Source organism: Lithobates pipiens, unplaced genomic scaffold, assembly GCF_037356315.1.
Source record: "Lithobates pipiens isolate NorthernLeopardFrog02 unplaced genomic scaffold, aLitPip1_a1.2 Scaffold_8, whole genome shotgun sequence".
Taxonomy (NCBI): Eukaryota; Metazoa; Chordata; class Amphibia; order Anura; family Ranidae; genus Lithobates; species Lithobates pipiens.
The window spans coordinates 606,754,647-606,775,533 of NW_027507903.1; the positions used below are offsets into that span (position 1 = coordinate 606,754,647).

Here is a 20,887-nt window from a genome sequence, read left to right on the forward strand (position 1 = left end):
TGTTCAAACCACACATGTGAGGTATTGCCAAGTGCGTTAGAGCACAAGCAACAATTCTAGCACTAGACCTCCTCTGCAACTCTAAACTGGTAACCTGTAAAATGTAAAAAATCTTAAAGCGTTGCCTATGGAGATTTTTAAGTACAGAAGTTTGGAGCCATTCCATGAGCATGCACACTTTTAAAGTGTGACATGTTGGGTATCTATTTACTGGGCATAACATCATCTTTCACATTATATAAAAAAATTGGGCTAACTTTACTGTTTTATTATTTTTTAATTCATGAAACTGTTTTGTTTTTTTTCACAAAAAAAAACAGTTTGAAAAATTGTTGCACAAATACCATACAAGATAAAAAAAAAGTTGCAATGACCACCATTTTATTCCCTAGGTTGTCTGCTAAAAAACACACACACATTATATATATATATATATATATATATATATATATATATATATATATATATATATATATATGATTGGGGGTTCTGAGTATTTTTCTAGCAAAAATTATGATTTTTACATAGTAGAAGAGGAGTGCCAGGCCCGATATGGAAGTGGTTAAACTTCTCCACAACTTTATCCCTGACCTGTCTGGTGCGTTCCTTGGCCTTCATGATGCTGTTGTTCACTAAGGTTCTCTAACGCACCTCTTCACAAAACAGCTGTATTTATACTGAGATTAAATTACACACAGGTGGACTCTATTTACTAATAGGGTGACTTCTGAAGGCAATTGGTTCCACTAGATTTTAGTTAGGGGTATCAGAGTAAAGGGGGCTGAATACAAATGCACCCCACACTTTTCACATATTTATTTGTAAAAAATGTTGAAAACCATTTATCATTTTCCTTCCAATTCACAATTATGTGGCACTTTGTGTTGGTCTATCACATAAAATCCCAATAAAATACATTTACGTTTTTAGTTGTAACATTGCAAAATGTGGAAAATTTCAAAGGGTATGAATACTTTTTCAAGGCACTATACTATATAGCTATACAATGAAGTCTGCTATTTAACCACTTCAATGCTGGGCATTTCACCCCCTTTCTGCCCAGGCCAATTTTCAGTTTTCAGCGTTGTCGCATTTTGAATGACAATTGCGCGGTCATGCAACACTGTACTCAAATTAAATTTTTATATTTTTTTCCCCCATAAATAGAGCTTTCTTTTGGTGGTATCTGATCACCTCAGCGTTTTTTTTTTTTTGCGCTATAAACAAAAGAAGAGTGACACGTTTGAAAAAAAAGCACAATAGGGGTTATTTACTAAAGGAAAATCCACTTTGCACTGAAAGTGCACTTGGAAGTAAAGTCGCTGTAGATCCGAGGGGGACATGCAAGGAAAATAAAAAACAATTTTAGCTTGTGCATGATTGGATGATAAAATCAGCAGAGCTTCCCCCAATTTCAGATCTACCCCTTAGATTTAGAGCGAGTGCACTTTCAGTGGATTTGCCTTTCGTAAATAACCCCAATATTTTTTTACTTTTTGCTATAATAAATATCCAAATTTTTAAAAAAATAAATAAATAAATAATTTTTTTCCCTCAGTTTAGGCCGATATGTATACTTATACATATTTTTGGTAAAAAAATATTTGACGAAATAAGCATATATCGATTGGTTTGAGCAAAAGTTATAGCGTCTACAAAATAAGGGATAGATTTACGGCATTTTTATTGTTTTGTACTAGCAATGATCTGCAGTTTTTATTGTGACTGTGACATTGCGGCGGACACATCAGACACTTGACACTATTTTGGTACCATTCACATTTATACTACGATCAGTGCTATAAAAATGCACTGATTACAGTATAAAATGACACTGGCAGGGAAAGGGTTCAACACTAGGGGGCGGTCAAGGGGTTAAAGATGTTTCCTAGGGAGGGATTCTAACTGTAGAGGGAGGGGACTCACAAGGGAAGGAGATTGATCGTTGTTCCTCTGTACTGGGAACACATGATCGTCTCCACTCCCCGACAGGACGTGGATCTGCATTTACACACACAGATCCCCATCCCTGCTCTGTTACTGGCAATCACGGGTGCCTGGCGGACATCATGACATCACAGCTCCCGGGTGACGGCCGGGAAGCTCAGGACGTCATATGATGCCCGCCCAGGATGGGAGATCCCTCCTGCGGATGTCATTTGACTATGGGCGGGGTAGGAAGTGGTTAATGGCATAATTATATTTTTAACTGTTAAAGGGCTAGGATTTTTAAAAACCACTCCCCCCCCAAAAAATAAAATGTTTCTACCTTGCAAATCTGGTAACCACAGCAACATTTCACTTCCTAATCATACAACTTGCCCACTGTTGTGCGATTAAAGCAAGCAGACCCTCCCACTTAGAACACCTTAAAACTCAACATCAGCTGAAATGTAATTAAAGCAAAAGTTCTACCTGCCAGGGGCGGACTGACCATTCGGGCACTCGGGCACTGTCCGAGGGCCCCATGCCACTAAGGGGCCCCATCAGGGTTGCCAGCCTCAATAAAACCAGGGACAGTATGTAAAAATATGTTTTTTTTTTAAATCCCAAGATTATAGCTGCCCCACCTCTCCAGTACCTTTTCAGTGTGTGTATTGTGTGTCTGTGTGTGTGTGTGTGTGTATACTGTATGTGTGTGTATACTGTATGTGTGTGCGTGCGTACACTGTGTGGCCCCATAATCTATTGCTTGGGGGCCCCATAATCTCATATTGCCTGGGGGCCCCCCATAATCTCCTATTGCCCAGGGGCCCCATAATCTTCTCCTATTGCCCGGGGGCCCTATAATCTCCTATTGCCCGGGGGCCCCATGAGTGGTCAGTCCACCCCTGCTACCTGCTGACATTTTGCCTTTATTACATAAATAATTTTTTGACCCGGTGACATCCTCACTGCTTCTCGTCTCTTTGCTTCTCTGGGAGAAGCTCACAGTGTGCAGTGAAATCAGAATAAGCGATTTCAGTACAGAAAGGGAGCTTGTACAACTTTGCAAGACTGGAAGGAGCGATGGAGTTCACCTTTACATTTTAAAGTGTGTGGAAGGGTTAGAGCCTATGTCAAGTATTTATTAACATCATTGTCCTTATTAGAGAGAATTTCTTTAACTTCATCAGGACAAAAAGTGATGAGAATTATTGCAAATGGGGTTGAAGCCCAAAAAAAACAAAAAACAAACAAACACATTTATAGTGTAAATAAGAATTAGAACATCTGATTGATATTTTTATTGTTCTCTGTGCCCCTCTGCACTGGTGACATCCATGCCCTCCCCTCATAGTTATATGCCTTGTACACACGGTAGGACATTCCGACCACAAAATCCGTCTGATTTTTTCAGATGGAATTTGTCCTAAACTAGTGTTGCATACACACGGTCGGACAAAGTTGTCGGAAAATCGTTCGGAACATGATGACGTTCGTTCATTCGTACGATGGGACTACGTTGAGGCTGGTAGCCAATAGCTTTGGTCTCGTAATTTGATCTGAGCATTTTGTCAAAAAATTTGTGATTCTGCTCTCAAATTTTTTCCGTCTGAATTTCTGACGGAAAAAGTCTGATAGAGCCCACACATGATCGCATTTTCTGACAATATAATCCGATTGGACCTTTTCCATCTGAATTTAGTTACATAGTTGGTGAGGTTGAAAAAAGACACAAGTCCATCAAGTCCAACCCATGTATGTGATTATATGTCAGTATTACATTGTATATCCCTGTATGTTGTGGTTTTCTAATAGTTTCTTGAAATGATCGATGCTCCCCACTGAGACCACCACCTGTGGAAGGGAATTCCACATTCTTGCCGCTCTTACAGTAAAGAACCCTCTACGTAGTTTAAGGTTAAACCTCTTTTCTTCGAATTTTAATGAGTTGTCACCTGTCTTGTTAAACTCCCTTCTGCGAAAAAGTTTTATCCCTATTGTGGGGTCACCAGTATGATATTTGTATATTGAAATCATATCCCCTCTCAAGCGTCTTCTCCAGAGAGAATAAGTTCAGTGCTCGCAACCTTTCCTCATAACTAATATCCTCCAGACCCTTTATTAGCTTTGTTGCCCTTCTTTGTACTCACTCCATTTCCAGTACATCCTTCCTGAGGACTGGTGCCCAGAACTGGACAGCATACCCCAGGTGCTGCTGGACCAGAGTCTTGTAGAGCAGGAGAATTATCGTTTTATCTTTGAAATGAATCCCCTTTTTAATGCTTGCCAATATTCTGTTTGCTTTGTTAGCAGCAGCTTGGCATTGCATGCCATTGCTGAGCCTATCATCTACTAGGACCTTTTCCATCCTAGATTCCCCCAGAGGTTCTTCTCCCCCCCCCCCCCCCCGTCCTGTTTTTTTGTTGGGGGAAATCATGGGGACAGGGGCTAAGAGAAATCAGAGAAAATCCCCCCCAATGAGCAGAGAGCTATACAGACTTGATTGAAATTCTGAGTTTTAACTACTTCATTTTCCAAACTTTGAAATCAGTTTACTACAATTAACTGCTTTCTTTCACCAACTATCCCTGTCCTAGAACCTGATCATTTGAGGATTAGATTTTCTCACCTTGAAACTGCTCCAACCCTTCAATGTCTGGCACAAATGGATGGGAGTAGTGTCTACAGAACAAAAGAAAAAAGAAGGTGTCATATTTACTGAGTAATGCATTGTTTTTACATTTTGGATAGTGTAGACAATGGTTAAATGTGATCTTCGGGCCCCCTATCACCCCCCCCCCCCCCCCCCAAACTGATGACTGGCATTATAAAAATTAAAAAAAAAATCTAAATGCCCCTTTTTTTAACACCTAAAGCCATGGTCACATGATGTCCCAGTCCCAAGTCGTCTCACTCTTTACAGGAGATAGGATTCTTTGTTGGTTGTCCATGTCAACACCTGCTTGATATGGACACTTCCCATTAGCTGTCAAGTACTGGGGTTCTCTCAGAATCCAGAAGATGAGTTCACAGTGGTAATGCCAGTGTCGGGAGACTGACAGGTATTTACTCAACAATGGCAGGGGCTGTTTTTGGATGTATGAGCACCCTCCAGGAGCACTATGAACCTTTTCTATCTGCCCCACTCCCAGCTACTTAGGCAAGAATGATATCTTCTCTTCTTCAAAGCCTCCTGGGGTATCAATGTCACATTCCCCAGGAGGTTTCAAGGAGTAGAAACACACAGTGGCCAGGGGGAGCTGGTGCGCATCATCGGGGGCCAGCTTCCTGATAAAGTCACAAAAGAAGATGGACGGTGGGAAGTGGGCAGTAGCACCTGAGCAATTTAGTTCAGCATGATTCATTGGACAGGTGAGTATGTGAATCCAGGATAAACCTGTATAGCAGATAAGGGGAAATATAGAAAAAAAGTCTGGGGGGTATGGGAGGGAGCAGTGTGGTGCGGCGGAATAAAACACTCAAAGTCACAGTGCAGAGTAACAGAAATATACTGTAACTGAAGTTCAGCAATACAGAACAGTCCTGGTGGGAAGGCAACCCAACCGGGAGCCCTCACATGTGTCAGTAGAAATAGGTCTTAGGTGTGCCGATGTTTGTCTTGAGGGATGGAATGGGGCCTGGCTGGTTCATACCCAAGTGGGGAAGCTTCCAGATAGGATGGCATGTCCCTGCACTTTCCCTACTCCTCTGGAACCTTTTCCTGATGCTAAGCACTCTCTTTGTCAGACAGGTGACCTGCCCCTACTCTAGCTACAATCACAGGAGCCATAGTCTTAAATAGACCCTGTCTGACCCAAGATGGCCACCAAAGTCACATGGGGTGCTAGCATCCAATCAGATAGCTGCCCCTGTGACCCAAGAAACCATAGAAGAACTAAGTTCCTCCTGACTTCCTCTTACTCAGCAATAACACTGCGGTTGAGCACCACCTGCAGTGGAGGAAACAGACTGCACCTGCCTACAGAGAGTGAAATCCCACTTTAAGTACTCAAATGTACACTCACTGTTCACAAAGGAGGGCACTAACTGATATAGAGTGTTGTGGAAATTTGTATTAATGTATGTTGTCAGATGTCCCCCAGTTTCAGTTTTGCTGTAATGCGCTCATGTAAGGGTATTCACACATAGAGACGTTGGTGGAAGACCATTGGCTGCGGAAACCTTCCCGTGGACAAGGCAGATCTGCTTGCTCTTTTAAGGATGTTTATTTATGTCTCACCAAGGAACTGGCCACTCCATGGCGACCGCATTTAAACTCCTAAGTAAGCAGATCTGCATACATGGGAACCATAGCATAACCATACAAAATTATGGCCCACTGAGCCATGATAGAGTATGGCTCTACACACCACCATCTGCACACGTCACTACTGTAGTTCTATTTGAATATATACATGTGTGTGGTTCTTTTGAATGAATACAAGTGTCTGATTGGCTAAATCTGAAGCCACCACCTTCTTTTATTATCCATATTTTTAGTATAAATTAAAGGAGCCTGGCTATTCTCTGGAGGATTCGGCTGAGCTCAACGTGATACCAGCATCTCTGTTTTTGTTACTTGGAGACATACAAAGCGCACTTTCCCTGCAATATATGAGAGAGCTGTACTTGTGCTTTTAGGCGCAAAGAAATTATATGCTTATAGGGAGAAGCTTAAATTTCCCTGGACAGAGTTTGGGTGATTCATCAGTGAAAAGGCTCTTATGCCACGTACACACTTTTGACAGCAAAGGTCCGACGGAATGAGTCCGTCGGACAATTCGATCGTGTGTGGGCTCCATCAGACCTTTGCTTGCCAAAAATCCAGCGGACTTTAGAAATAGAACATGTTTTACATTTTGCCACCGAGAAATCCGTTTGTGTGTATGCAAGTCCGATGGACAAAAACCGACGCTAGGGCAGCTATTGGCTACTGGCTATGTACTTCCTTAATCTAGTCCGGTCGTACGTCATCCCGTTAGAATCCGTTGGACTTTGGTGGGATTGTGTGTGGCCAAGTCCGTTCATTCGGAAAGTCAGTCGGAACTCCGTCAAAAGTCAGTCGGAAAGACCGTCGGACCTAGGCCCTCGAAAAGTCTGGTCGTGTGTACGCGGCATTAGTCTTTCTAAAGTGAAGAGAAAAGAGGGATGAGAAATCCAGACCTAGATTTGGACATCTAGAGGACCTCTGTTTCTTACCCAACGCAGACCATGATGGCATCAAACCGTTCTGTCACAGGATCACCATTGTCCAGAGTTTGGAAGGTCACGTCCCAGGAAGCCTGTGAGTTCTTCCCTTCCCCCAGTACAGGAGTGACCGACACCACCTGGGTATTAAACTGCAAAGCACAAAAGGACAGAGGCTTAGAGCGCCCCAAACGATCAGGTAGCCAGTGTCACCAGGACAGAAAGTGATAGAAAACACAAAATCTTACTAATATCACCCGTTAGAGAGTTGAGACTAGCCATTTACTACTACTTGGGGTGCTTGCATTGATCAGCTTTTATTCATTTATGTAAAACCTTTATACAGAAAGGAAGAAAATCCTGTTTGCTGTAACTGTTTATAAAGTATTAGCTGGGGTATTACTTCAATTTGTTAGTGTGTCTAAATCTGCTTGTACATTTAACACCCCCCACCCCCAGACTGACAATGCTGCTGTCCAAAAGTTGCCTCCTGTGCTCCTTCTTCCATAGTGGGGGGCACTCTAAAACAGGAGGTGTTTTACTGGCCAGATCACCAGGTAAAAACAGAAGGAAAAAGCCTAAAAAAAAAAAAATCAGCCAATCGGCTTCCAAGTTTTATTGCCAAAGCCTAATTGAACAAGCTGAATTTAGAAGCTGATTGGCTACCATGAGCGGCTCCCCCGGGAATCTGAGTGCTCCAGCTTTAGTAAATCTCCCCTCTATGTGACTTGGACTTCTTGGTAAAGTCAGTGTTCTGCTTCCTGTTAAAAGAAATATGCGGCGCTACCCCACTTACTCATAAACTACAAATATTTAATAAATGAAAAAAATATATATACCTATGAGCAAAAAATAAATGTGCAAATCGGCAAAACAATATAAGAAAAATAAAAAAAAACACACATAAAATAAACCTGTGCAATAAGATGCAATCAATAAAGTGCAAATGCAATATAATATGACATAAATTAGGGCGCAAAAAAGTCCATATAACACACAGATGATCAGTGCAGTGCGACCTCCAATCAGCAGCAGTGTTCATAAAAAATGCAAAAAGAGCAGTTAAAGCTTCCATTTCACTGCATGGATTTGCCATAGGATCACAGTATTATATTGGAGCCTGCACTGCACTGTTCGTTTGTGTGGTTTATGAACAGTTTGCACTTTTTGCATTTTTTATGAACACTGCTGCTGATTGGAGGTCGCACTGCACTGATCATCTGTGTGTTATATGGACTTTTTTGGGCCCTAATTTATGTCATATTATATTGCATTTGCACTTTATTGATTGCATCTTATTGCACAGGTTTATTTTATGCGTGTTTTTTTTATATTTTTCTTATATTGTTTTGCCGATTTGCACATTTATTTTTTGCACATAGGTATACATTTTTTTCATTTATTGAATATTTGTAGTTTATGAGTAAGTGGGGTAGCACCGCATATTTCTTTTAACATATTCCTTACAGGTGTAGAGATCACTTTCTATGCTGGCTGCTTCCCTTTATTTATTTCATTAGGGTTAATAGTCAAGTGGAGCGCACTAGTGTCTTTTGTTTACGTTTTCTGCTTCCTCATGTCAGAGTCCCCCCCCCCCCCCCCCCAATGACTGGGGATATGATGACTAGTGGGAAGATATTTAACCAGTTCCCAGAAATTTGGCGGGCGAGCGTGACTTTGGTCGATCAGGGTGGATGTCATATGACGTCCTCCCAGAACAAGCCTTGCATGTGGCAGCACTGCTGACACAGCTGATGACTGATCAGTGTATCGGTACCATGTTATCGCTGTGACCAATCACAGCACATCCCTGTCCACTCCAAGGCAGCAGTTATCTGATGTGAGGCTGCAGGGTGCTTTTATGGCAATGGTGAGGCTGCATATTGCCATTGATCAAGCTGCAATGATGGGCAATGCTGAGGCTGCAGATGGGCATTAATCGGGCTGCAATGATGGGCAATGGTGAGGCTGCAGATGGGCATTAATCGGGCTGCAATGATGGGCAATGGTGAGGCTGCAGGTGGACATTAATCGGGCTGCAATGATGGGCAATGGTGAGGCTGCAGATGGGCATTAATCTGGCTGCAATGATGGGCAATGGTGAGGCTGCAGATGGGCATTAATCGGGCTGCAATAATGGGCAATGGTGAGGCTGCAGATGGGCATTAATCAGGCTGCAATGATGGGCAATGGTGAGGCTGCAGATGGGCATTAATCAGGCTGCAGATGGGCAATGGTGAGGCTGCATTGATGGTGACCCTTATTTTGTTTCAAAGTTCTTTATTTAAAATTTAAGTTTTTTTCCTGAAACTTCCCTCCTAAAACGAAGGTGCGTGTTATACGCCTGTGCGTGTTATATGCCGATAACTACGGTATTATACACCGATTTGGGTTATTTTCACCAAAGAAACGTAGCAGAATACATTTTGGCCTAAATGTCTGAAGAACGATTATTGATTTATTTGTAACTGAAAACCGCACAATCATGCACTGTACCCAAATTAAATTTATATAATTTTTTTTTTTCCCCACACAGAAGCCCCCATTAACCACTTCAGCCCTGGAAGGTATTACCCCCTTCATGACCAGGCCATTTTTTGCAATACGGCACTACGTTACTTTAACTGACCATTGCGTGGGCCGTGTGACACTTCACCGAAATAAAGTAGATGTTCTTTTTTCCCCACAAATAGAGATTTCGTTTGGTGGTATTTTATGACCTCTGCGTTTTTTATTTTTTGTTCTATAAACACAAAAAAGAGAAACATATTTTTGCTATAAAACATTCCCAATAAACAAATTTTAAAAATCTAATTTCTTCATAAATTTGGGCCAATATGTATTCTGCTACATATTTTTGGTAAAATAAATCCCAATAAGTGTATATTGATTGGTTTGCACAATAGTTATAGCGTCTACAAGCTATGGGATAGTTGAAGTGGTTAAGGCGGTTTTAAACCGCTGGACATTTTGTTTTTTTCTTACTTGCAAGGTAATGTCAAAATGTGCTAGAATGCATCACATACTAGCACATTATTAAACTTACCTAAAGAAAACAAAGCGAGCCGGTGATGTCATCGATGGAGGCCGCTTCCATCTTCACCCATCTTGCATCCGAGTTTGCGGACTCCGGCTCTGTGACTGGCTGGAGACACAATGATGTCACTCCCAAACACGTGTGTGGGAGCCGCCATTCACTGCACCGGGCTCTGAAGCAACGGCACGGGTGGGTGATCCTTCAGAGCACATGTGCCAGTGATATCACTGGCTGTGTGTACAGTGAATATCCCCTAAAAGGTGCCCGTTTAGGAGATATTTACACTACCTATAGGTGATGTAAGTTTACTTGCTCTTTAAGAAGCAGCAAGAGATGTGTCAATAGTGCAGATCCACAGACTGAATGAAGCAGAAGAAAGCAGATCCTTGCAGTGTAGGTCTTCAGTTGCAGCTTCCTCTCCAGCAAGGAGAACAGTGCGCGGCACGGTAGTGAGACCACCACATCTCTGACCAAATCTGGTAAGACTAGCAGTCAGAGGCAGCACTGCCTTAGATGATCTCACACTGCAGATTAAGGCAAAGGAAGCTACAGTGGGTAAAAAAGGTCTACACACCCCTGTTAAAATATCAGGTTTCTGTGATGTAAAAAAATGAGACAAAGATCAATAATTTCAGGACTTTTTCCACCTAATAATCAATAAGCGATTATTGATTGGTAGAGATGGCCTTGCGGTTTGCCCGATGGTCAGTTTGGCGAATTTTGCGTGTTCGCGATTCGCCCAAACCGGCGGGCTTTTGGCGCTGTTCGCCCGGCGAACATATGCGTTTGCAGTGTGAAAGAACTTTGACCCATGATGACACATCCATCATGGGGTACAGGACAGCCAATTGAGACATTTCAGCACATGGACAATTGGACATTCCCTCTATCTTATAAATAGACCTGATCTGGCGGCCATTTTACATTCTGTCTTATGTCAGTTTAGGGACAGGACGCTGTGTGGAGCAGGGAGAGACTGTAGTGACACAAATCACTAGCTATTAGGTCCACAAAAGCCATTTTAGGGACTGGTATAGGTGTAGTACAGTATATAGGGTTCGGTACACTGCTGTGCTGGTAATTACAGCTGTCTTTTGTCAGTGTAGGGACAGGACGCTGTGTGGAGACAGTCAGTTTAATCACTAGCTATTACTATTAGGTCCACAAAGGTCCTTTTGAGGACTAGTATAGGTGTACAATATATAGGGTGCTGGTGCACTGCTGCTGATTCTGCAGCTGTCTTTTATCAGTGTAGGGACTGAGGGACAGTCTGCAAATCACTAGCTACTAGGTCCACAAAGGTCCTTTTAAGGACTGGTATAGGTGTACAGTATATAGGGTTGTACACGTATAATATACTTTCTTCCAAATATAGAAAGAATATTATACTTGACTGCTGCCCGATTCTGCAGCTGCCTTTTATCAGTGTAGGGACTGAGGGACAGTCTGCAAATCACTAGCTACTAGGTTCACCAAGGTCCTTTTAAGGACTGGTATAGGTGTACAATATATAGGGTTGTTGTGCACTGCTGCTGACTGCTGTGCTGCAGATTGCTGCCCAATTCTGCAGCTGTCTTTTATCAGTGTAGGGACTGAGTGGCAGTCTGCAAATCACTAGCTACTAGGTCCACAAAGGTCCTTTTAAGGACTGGTATAGGTGTACAATATATAGGCTTATGGTGCACTGCTGTGCTGCAGATTACTACTTGTTTCTGCAACTGTCTTTTATCAGTGTAGGGACTGAGGGACAGTCTGCAAATCATTAGCTACTAGGTCCACAAAGGTCCTTTTGAGGACTAGTATAGGTGTACAATATATAGGGTGCTGGTGCACTGCTGCTGATTCTGCAGCTGTCTTTTATCAGTGTAGGGACTGAGGGACAGTCTGCAAATCACTAGCTACTAGGTCCACAAAGGTCCTTTTAAGGACTGGTATAGGTGTACAGTATATAGGGTTGTACACGTATAATATACTTTCTTCCAAATATAGAAAGAATATTATACTTGACTGCTGCCCGATTCTGCAGCTGCCTTTTATCAGTGTAGGGACTGAGGGACAGTCTGCAAATCACTAGCTACTAGGTTCACCAAGGTCCTTTTAAGGACTGGTATAGGTGTACAATATATAGGGTTGTTGTGCACTGCTGCTGACTGCTGTGCTGCAGATTGCTGCCCAATTCTGCAGCTGTCTTTTATCAGTGTAGGGACTGAGTGGCAGTCTGCAAATCACTAGCTACTAGGTCCACAAAGGTCCTTTTAAGGACTGGTATAGGTGTACAATATATAGGCTTATGGTGCACTGCTGTGCTGCAGATTACTACTTGTTTCTGCAACTGTCTTTTATCAGTGTAGGGACTGAGGGACAGTCTGCAAATCATTAGCTACTAGGTCCACAAAGGTCCTTTTGAGGACTGGTATAGGTGTACAATATATAGGGTTGTGGTGCACTGCTGTGCTGCAGATTACTGCTAGTTTCTGCAGCTGTCTTTCATCAGTGTAGGGACTGAGGGACAGTCTGCAAATCACTAGCTACTAGGTCCACAAAGGTCCTTTTAAGGACTGGTATAGGTGTACAATATATAGGGTTGTGGTGCGCTGCTGTGCTGCAGATTGCTGCCCGATTCTGCAGCTGTCTTTTATCAGTGTAGGGACTGAGGGACAGTCTGAAAATCACTAGCTACTAGGTCCACAAAGGTCCTTTTACGGACTGGTATAGGTGTACTATTTGGTGTGCAGTATATAGGGGTGTAATACATGTATAAAATACTTGCACATATAGAAAGCATAATATAGTGCATTTCCACTGTGCAGCATTGTGACTGCTGAGTGGTTCTTCAGCGATACTACAAAGAGTGACAAACGCAATTAAAAAAAAGTATTATAACTGGTGTGATAGACCAGTGGCCCCCCAAAACGACAGATTGAAGCGGGGTGTTATATACCTTCTTCCACATACATAGTGCACTTCTCTAGAGACTTTTGTCACAGGGTCATTAAAAAAATGACAGGCAGAGGAAGAGGCAGGCCCTTCCGCAGGGGTGGTAGGGGTAGGGCAGGAGCAACAGGCTTGAGCCAAAGTGGCAAATTGCAGAAGGTGCGTGCGATTACATCAAAGGACGCATCAGACTTGGTTGAGCACCCTCCTCTCAGTGCTCTCTATCACGGTGCTGGTGTCAGTGCTCTCTATCACGGTGCTGGTGTCAGTGCTCTCTATCTCGGTGCTGGTGTCAGTGCTCTCTATCACGGTGCTGGTGTCAGTGCTCTCTATCACGGTGCTGGTGTCAGTGCTGGTGTCAGTGCTCTTTATCACAGTGCTGGTGTCAGTGCTATCTATCACGGTGCTGGTGTCAGTGCTCTCTATCTCGGTGCTGGTGTCAGTGCTCTCTATCTCGGTGCTGGTGTCAGTGCTCTCTCTCTATCTCGGTGCTGGTGTCAGTGCTCTCTCTCACGGTGCTGGTGTCAGTGCTCTCTCTCACGGTGCTGGTGTCAGTGCTCTCTATCACGGTGCTGGTGATCATCTCCTGCACCCTCTTCATAGCCTACCCTGACCTTTCCTCTCCTCCATTGCCTTCATGCGCTCCTGAGTCCTGAATTGTCAAAATTTCACAGATAAAAAAAGAATGCTTGTTGTTGTCGATCCCAAATTCACTTAATACTTTTGTTATGTCAGTGTCCATGTGGTGGGACTATGTGCACAGCTAGTAAGTATTTTGTGGCTGAAAATATGACCTGTAGGTTTTTAAGGATCGCCTGCCATTAAAGTCAATGGGGCCCGCCGTGAACTTTGCGGTTCGCAAACTTTTGGCCGCGTTCGCGAAATGTCCCGTCGGAAGTTTGTCCATCTCTATTGATTGGTTGGCGCAAAAGTTATAGCAATTACAAAATAGGGGATAGTTTTATGGCATTTTTATTAATATTTTTTTTTACTAGTAATGGCCGCGATCAGCGATTTTTATCCTGACTGCGACATTATGGTGGACACATCGGACATTTTTAACACATTTTTGGGACCACTGTCATTTATACAGCAATCAGTGTTATACAAATGCACTGATTCCTGTGTAAATGACACTGGCAGTGAATGGGTTAACCAGGAGGTGGCATTGTAGCATTGTAAGTGTGCCCTAGGGGCGTGTTTCTAACTCTGGGGGGCGTGACTGTGTTTTACAGATCACTGATCTCTGCTCCAATCACAGGGAGCAGAGATCAGTGTCACTCGTTGCTAGGCAGAACGGGGAGATGCTGTTTACATCCCCGTGAGACGATCACGGGCATCCCCGCGGCGATCGAGTCTGTGGGACCCGCGGTCGGAATCACGGGGGATCCCGACCAGCACGCGTGTGCGCCGTTGGTGCGCATGTGATGGCACGGCGGCAAATTCAAAGGGACGTACCTGTACGCCCATTTGCCTGTCTGTGCCATTCTGCCGACGTACATCGTCGTGTGAAGCGGTTAAAGGAGTTGCAGGAATATCAGGCAAGTACTGGCTATGTGGTACGTGTGACAACAATCTCCCGTATTCCTCATATGTCTGGGCTATGGGGTAGAGTGGCAAGAACAGAAGAACTAAGCCCGGCTACATTTTTCAAAAGCACATCTGAAGTCTCCCAAAAGCATGTGGGAAAATGTGTTTGGTTTGATGAGACCAAGGTTGAGCTTTTTGGCCATGATTCCAAAAGATATGTTTGGTGCAAAAACAACACTGCACACCACCAAAATAACACCGTACCCACCCTGAAGCATGGTGGTGGAACAGGGGCCTTAGTCAAGGTAGAGGGAATTATAAACAGTTCCAAACACCAGTCAATATTGGCACAAAACCTTCAGGCTTCTGCTAGAAATCTGAACATGAAGAGGAACTTCATATTTCAGCATGACAACGACCCAAAGCATACATCCAAATCAACAGGTGAATGGCTTCACCAGAAGAAGATTAAAGTTTTGGAATGGCCCAGCCAGAGCCCAGACCTGAATCCAATTGGAAATCTGCGGGGTGATCTGAAGAGGGCTGTGCACAGGAGATGCCCTCCTCTGACAGATTTGGAGTGTTTTTGCAAAGAAGAGTGAGATGTGCCATGCTGATAGACTCATACCCAAAAAGACTGAGTGCTGTAATAAAAACAAAAGGGGCTTCAACAAAGTATTAGTGTAAGGGTGTGCACACTTATGCAACCATATTATTTTATTTTTTTATTTTTATTTCCCTCCGCCTCAAAGATTTCAGTTTGTTGTATAACTGAATTGTACAGTTTATAGGTCACATTAAAGTTGTAAATAGTTCTGAAATGATTTATCTTTATCTCACATCACAGAAACCTGACATTTTACCAGAGGTGTGTAGACTTTTTATATCCACTGTATTTTTCAGGAGAAATTCAATTCTGCTTTGGCACAAATGTTTCTAGATGTTCCCTATAATACAGCAAATCCTAGAAGATTTCCCTTTTCTTCCTCTATTGGCAGCACAACAGAAAGTGGAAAAAAAAACTTTCCATAACCCCCCTCTTAGACAACTGTCACTGGGTGGACGATTTCCCCTCACCTCCTGTGTTGATGACAATTGTAATATTTTGGAACTCGCATCACTTCCTGTCCCAGTAAGAATGGTGACCAGGATAAACAATTCTCCTCAGTGGATACACAAACAGCAATAACAATTGACAGTGTTTCAAACCCTTCCAATGAAAATTGAACAACAAAGGTCTTGGTTATAGGTACTGTACACATGACGACATACCTGAACCCTGCTCTGTATTTATTATAGGTACACATCAATGATGACATACCTGAACACTGATCCATATTTATTATAGATACACATCAGTGATAACATACCTGAACACTGATCCATATTTACTATAGGTACCCATCAATGTCGACATACCTGAACACTAATCCATATTTACTATAGGTACCCATCGACAGGGCAGGACTTACCATTGGGCTTGACTGGGCCCAATAGGGGGCCCCGCCGAGATACATAGCCAAGTGTACTCGGTTCGGCTACACTCACAGTCACGCCCAGTCCCACCCTATGATGGACATAACACAGAGACTGGGTATGACTGTGAGCCGAGCCGAGTACACTCGGCTACTCTCTGCTCCGCTTGGGACTGCGAGAGGACCCAAGAGCCGCCGAGAGGACCTGTGAGCCGCCGCCGAGAGCTGCCAAGAGCCGCCAAGAGGACGAGAGCCGCCGAGAGGACCCGAGAGTCGCCGATAGCTGCCAAGAGCTGCCAAGAGCCGCCGAGATACACAGGACTGTGTATTTTTAAACGTCAAGACTGCAATGACAAGGCTGCAAATGACACTGGGGCAAGGCTGCAAATGACAAGGCTACACTGACAAGGCTGCAAATGACACTGACAAGGCTGCAATGACACTGAACAAGGCTGCAGATGGATGGGCAAGGCTGCAGATGGACACTGATAAGGCTGCATTTATGGGCGTTTAAATGTAAGTTTTTTTCCTTAAACTTCCTTCCTAAAAGTTTTGTTCCTTAACCTCCCTGGCGGTATGATTCTGTCAGGAATTCTATTCCAAAAGCGGTACAATTCTTTTGCATGAAAATTTGGTGTTATGTATCATAGGCCTGTAATTCTTAGTAATTACTATTAAAACCTGACCAAACAAGGCTCTAGTAGACATCCCAGATGTGATAAAGTTAGAAACACAAAATCATGAATTATAATCTTATAAATAATATAATTTTATTCAATAATGTAATGTGAAATAATGAAATTTGTCAAACAAAGAAAATTCAATAAACATCCTGAGTGTGATACACTTTGAAGCAGGGTACAGCACACAGTCCAACATCACAATCCGGACAATAGAACCGACTTTCTTTTCGGACTTTTTTCCCACTGCTATCTCTCTTTGAGCAGCAAACCACGCTCATCCTGGTAGGTGCTGCCTTTTTTGCGGTTGGTGGTATGTAGTCCACAAAGTGACGACCTGTTAGGCGTTCTGGGTTGACAACGTCAACAGCATGTCGTCCAGGTCTGATCCCAGATCCTGATGGTGTCTGGTGTTGGAGGAAAATCTGCTCAGCCACCTTCCAGGTAAAATCAGCATGAATAAGAGGCTTGCGACTCTGTGCTCTATATAGGACATATGCGTTCCAAAGGCATTGCTCCAGAAGATGCCGGAAAATCTTTTTTATAATATTTTTTTAGCTGCTTGCGCATAGCCGGATAAAATGTCATTTCCTGATCGGCTCTGTCCACGCCTCCCATAGTGCAATTATCAAGCTTTCGTCCACGCAGACGTCCCTTTCTGGCATGTAGGTCCGCTGGAAGTTGCTCACAATAATTTGCGATACCTCCCAGATTTTTTTGAGTTTGAGTGCAGGATGCGTGGCCTCATCAAACTCTTCATTGTTCGTGAAATAGAAATATTTCATGATGAGGGAAAAACGGTATTCGGACATCACTGTGCCAAAAAACGGAGTGGCCAGTAATTTATTGGTGGTCCAGTACCATTTTTGGAGCGGTTTCCCCACCACTCCCTGAAGAATGATGAGTCCCAGGAACTGCCAGATGTCCTCTTTGGTCACAGGTTCCCACTTTCTGCTTCGGGAAAACCTGGCATGCAGCGTAGCGGATTGCTGTACCTGGTAGCGATTTGTCTCTGTGACAATTTTTTCAATTACATCCTCAGTGAGAAATAATTGCAGGTATGCCAGAGGATTGTCACGTTCGACATCTACCTTCATCCCAGGTGATCCAGTGAAAGGGAATCTTGGCGGCGCTACCTGGTCTGTATCGCAGTCGATAGGGCACCAATTGCGCACATCGCTGAGGTCAGGTGCAGGATCATCACCGCTGTCACTTGTCAGATCCGTGTCAGTGTCAGATGACAAATCTCCCCATGACTCGCTATCGCTAATTTCTGCGAGCAACTCCGTGTCGCTATCGCTGTCACTCAGCTGGTCCAATGGCGATTTTGTAGCGAATTGGCGCTTTTTTGATGCCATGTTAGATTTTATTTTATTGGAGGCAAGGGGCACTGTGTGGTTTATCAGTCAGATAGAGATGATACAGTGTAATCCTCTCAGATTACAATGTATCACCTCTATTTATGTGTTTGTGTGTTTGTAACTTTTTGAATTTCCCGCCCAGTTCCGCTCCCGTGCGCCGCTGCTGCTCGCAGAGAACGGAACCAGGAAGTCAGGATGGCGTGACCTCGCCGGCGATCGCGTCGGCGATCACAGGGGAGGACAGGGAGGACAGCGGAGAACATCGCTGGAGCGCAGGGAGAAGGTAAGATCTCCGCTCGCCGCTCTGCAATGTTACCCCGAGCGTGACTCGGGGTTACCGATAGTACAAGAAAAAACCAAACCCGAGTCACGCTCGGGGATACCGCTAGGGAGGTTAAAATTCCCTCCTAAACTTGGGGTGCGTGTTATATGCTGGCACGTGTTATACGCTGATAAATACGGTAATGTATAGAAGGTAGGGCCCGAAAGTGACTCAAGCCCAGGGGCCCCCACCACCCTAAGTCCTGCCCTGCCCATCGATGACGAAAGTGACAACATGCCTGAACACTGATCCATATTTACTATAGATACATATAAATGACAACATACCTGAACACTGATCCATATTTACTATAGGTACACATCACTGACAACATACCTGAACACTGATCCATATTTACTATAGATACACATCAATGACAACATACCCGAACCCTGTTCTGTATTTATTATAGGTTCTCATCAATGAAAACATACAGTACCTGGACACTGATCCATATTTACTATAGGTACACATCTATGACAACATACCTGAACATTGATCCTTATTTACTATAGTTACACATCGGTGATGACATAACTGAACACTAATCTATATTTACTATAGGAACACATTGGTGACGACATACCTGAACACTGATCCATATTTACTATAGATACACATCAGTGACGACATACCTGAACACTAATCCATATTTACTATGGGAACACATCAGTGACAACATACCTGAACACTGATCCATATTTACTATAGATACACATCAGAGACGACATACCTGAACACTAATCCATATTTACTATAGGTACACATCAGTGACGACATACCTGAACACTGATTCATATTTATAAGGGGATGAAAATGTTCCAGTATGTGTGCTAAGTACCTGTCCAATATAATCATTGAAACTTTTTACAAGGCATCACCTTGATGTGCGGTCGGATGGAGAACTTGTCCGTATAATCCTCCAGGTATTTCAAGACTTCGGAGTGGTGGATGAAGGATGGTAGGGACGGGTCAAAGGCAAAATCGGGGAACTCCATGATCTCCTTAGGTAGGTTGGTACTGAAAGTGAAAACATATTGAAAATACAGATTAATGATCCATCATGAAAATGACATTATTAAATAACAAGGGTAAATATATGGAGCAGGTGGACCGCGCTGCCTCTTTACATGATGTATTAGCAGCTAACACAGAAAAAGATCAATTTGAAAAATCGAAAAAACTGCATGTGCAAAGAAGTGCAGCGCTGATGTGATATCAATGGAGTATGTAGTTATATCAGATCAGTGCTGCACTTCTTTACACACACAGTTTATTATTAAATGGTGGGTAATGTACTGGATTGTTCTGTAATTTAGCTCTACGGCTCTATAAAGAAGGTAGAAATACTTTGGCTAAGATCTAGTGTAGTATCTGTTCTTATCAGTTTTCGTAAAGGAGAATGTCATTGCCTTTTGTAGAGTGGGGGCTCTGGCAGGTATCCCTTTTAACGTAATTTTGTAAGGAATGGTGATGGTGGTGGGAGGGCCTCCTGGGTCGAATCTGGCCTTGTGCCCATTCCAGCCACACTGGCAGGATGCTGAAACTTTCCTGAATAGTATGCCCACTGCTGCGGCTATGTCTGGTCTTCTCACAGTGGCAACATATAGCAGCTTACCAATTGCTCTGCCATACATGTCATTGTTAGGCATACCTCCCATTCGTTTTCGTCTGAATGCATTTTTGTCCAAATTTCGGGTATTTTCGTTATCGTTTTATCGTGCAGAATCCGTAACCCGAAAGATCCGACATAAAAAAATACTTTATTTTCATTTTCGTTGTGACAACAGTTCAAAAGAATATTGTTAGGAGATTCCACATGACACTGACAATAGCGATCTGTGTCCATGGAACATGTGGTCGAATGTGCCAAACCTTAGCTCTATTAGTCCAACATTATTCTACATAGAGAGAAAAGATTCGACATAGAGAGAAAAGATTCGACATTATAGAGACAATAGCAAAAAAGGTCAAATGTGCCTAACCTAACTCTATTAGTCCAAGATTATTCGACATAGAGAGAAAAGATTTGACATGAAGATTCGACGAAGCAGTCGCCACGAGTGGACATTTAGGGTCAATTTCTCCGCCCATAGGCTATAGAAGAATTCTAATGTTGGTTGACTAGTAATAATAATTAATAAATATAATTATGACTAGTGTCATAAAATTCTACTATAGCTTGTAGGCAGAACATTCAACCGGAAATGTACGATTGCGGCGTCATATAGTTTAGCTGCTCCGTCGAAACTTTTTAGAACATTCGACAGACACCATAAGCCTTCAATGACAGATTTGACCTTAATTATTTCGGATTTTCAGACGAATGCATTTTTTAACTAAACTAAATAAATAAAAACGGATTTCGGGAGTAACTAAATGTATTTTTTGGACGAAAACGAAATTCCGAAACAAAATATTTCAGTGTGCACATG

At 43.0% G+C, this 20,887-nt stretch overlaps 1 protein-coding gene across 2 annotated transcripts in view; it reads right to left on the bottom strand.

Annotated features, from left to right (window-relative positions):
• The window catches only part of LOC143961337 (uncharacterized), a 58,233-nt gene that overhangs the window by 13,199 nt on the left and 24,147 nt on the right, over window positions 1-20,887 (bottom strand). For both annotated transcript variants that reach the window (XM_077470599.1, XM_077470600.1), the window contains exons 5-7: window positions 19,334-19,472; window positions 7,126-7,265; window positions 4,556-4,608 (exon numbers count right to left, since the gene is read on the bottom strand). In XM_077470599.1, the coding sequence (XP_077326725.1) occupies window positions 4,556-4,608; window positions 7,126-7,265; window positions 19,334-19,472 (332 nt within the window). The remainder of the gene's footprint in view (window positions 1-4,555; window positions 4,609-7,125; window positions 7,266-19,333; window positions 19,473-20,887) is intronic.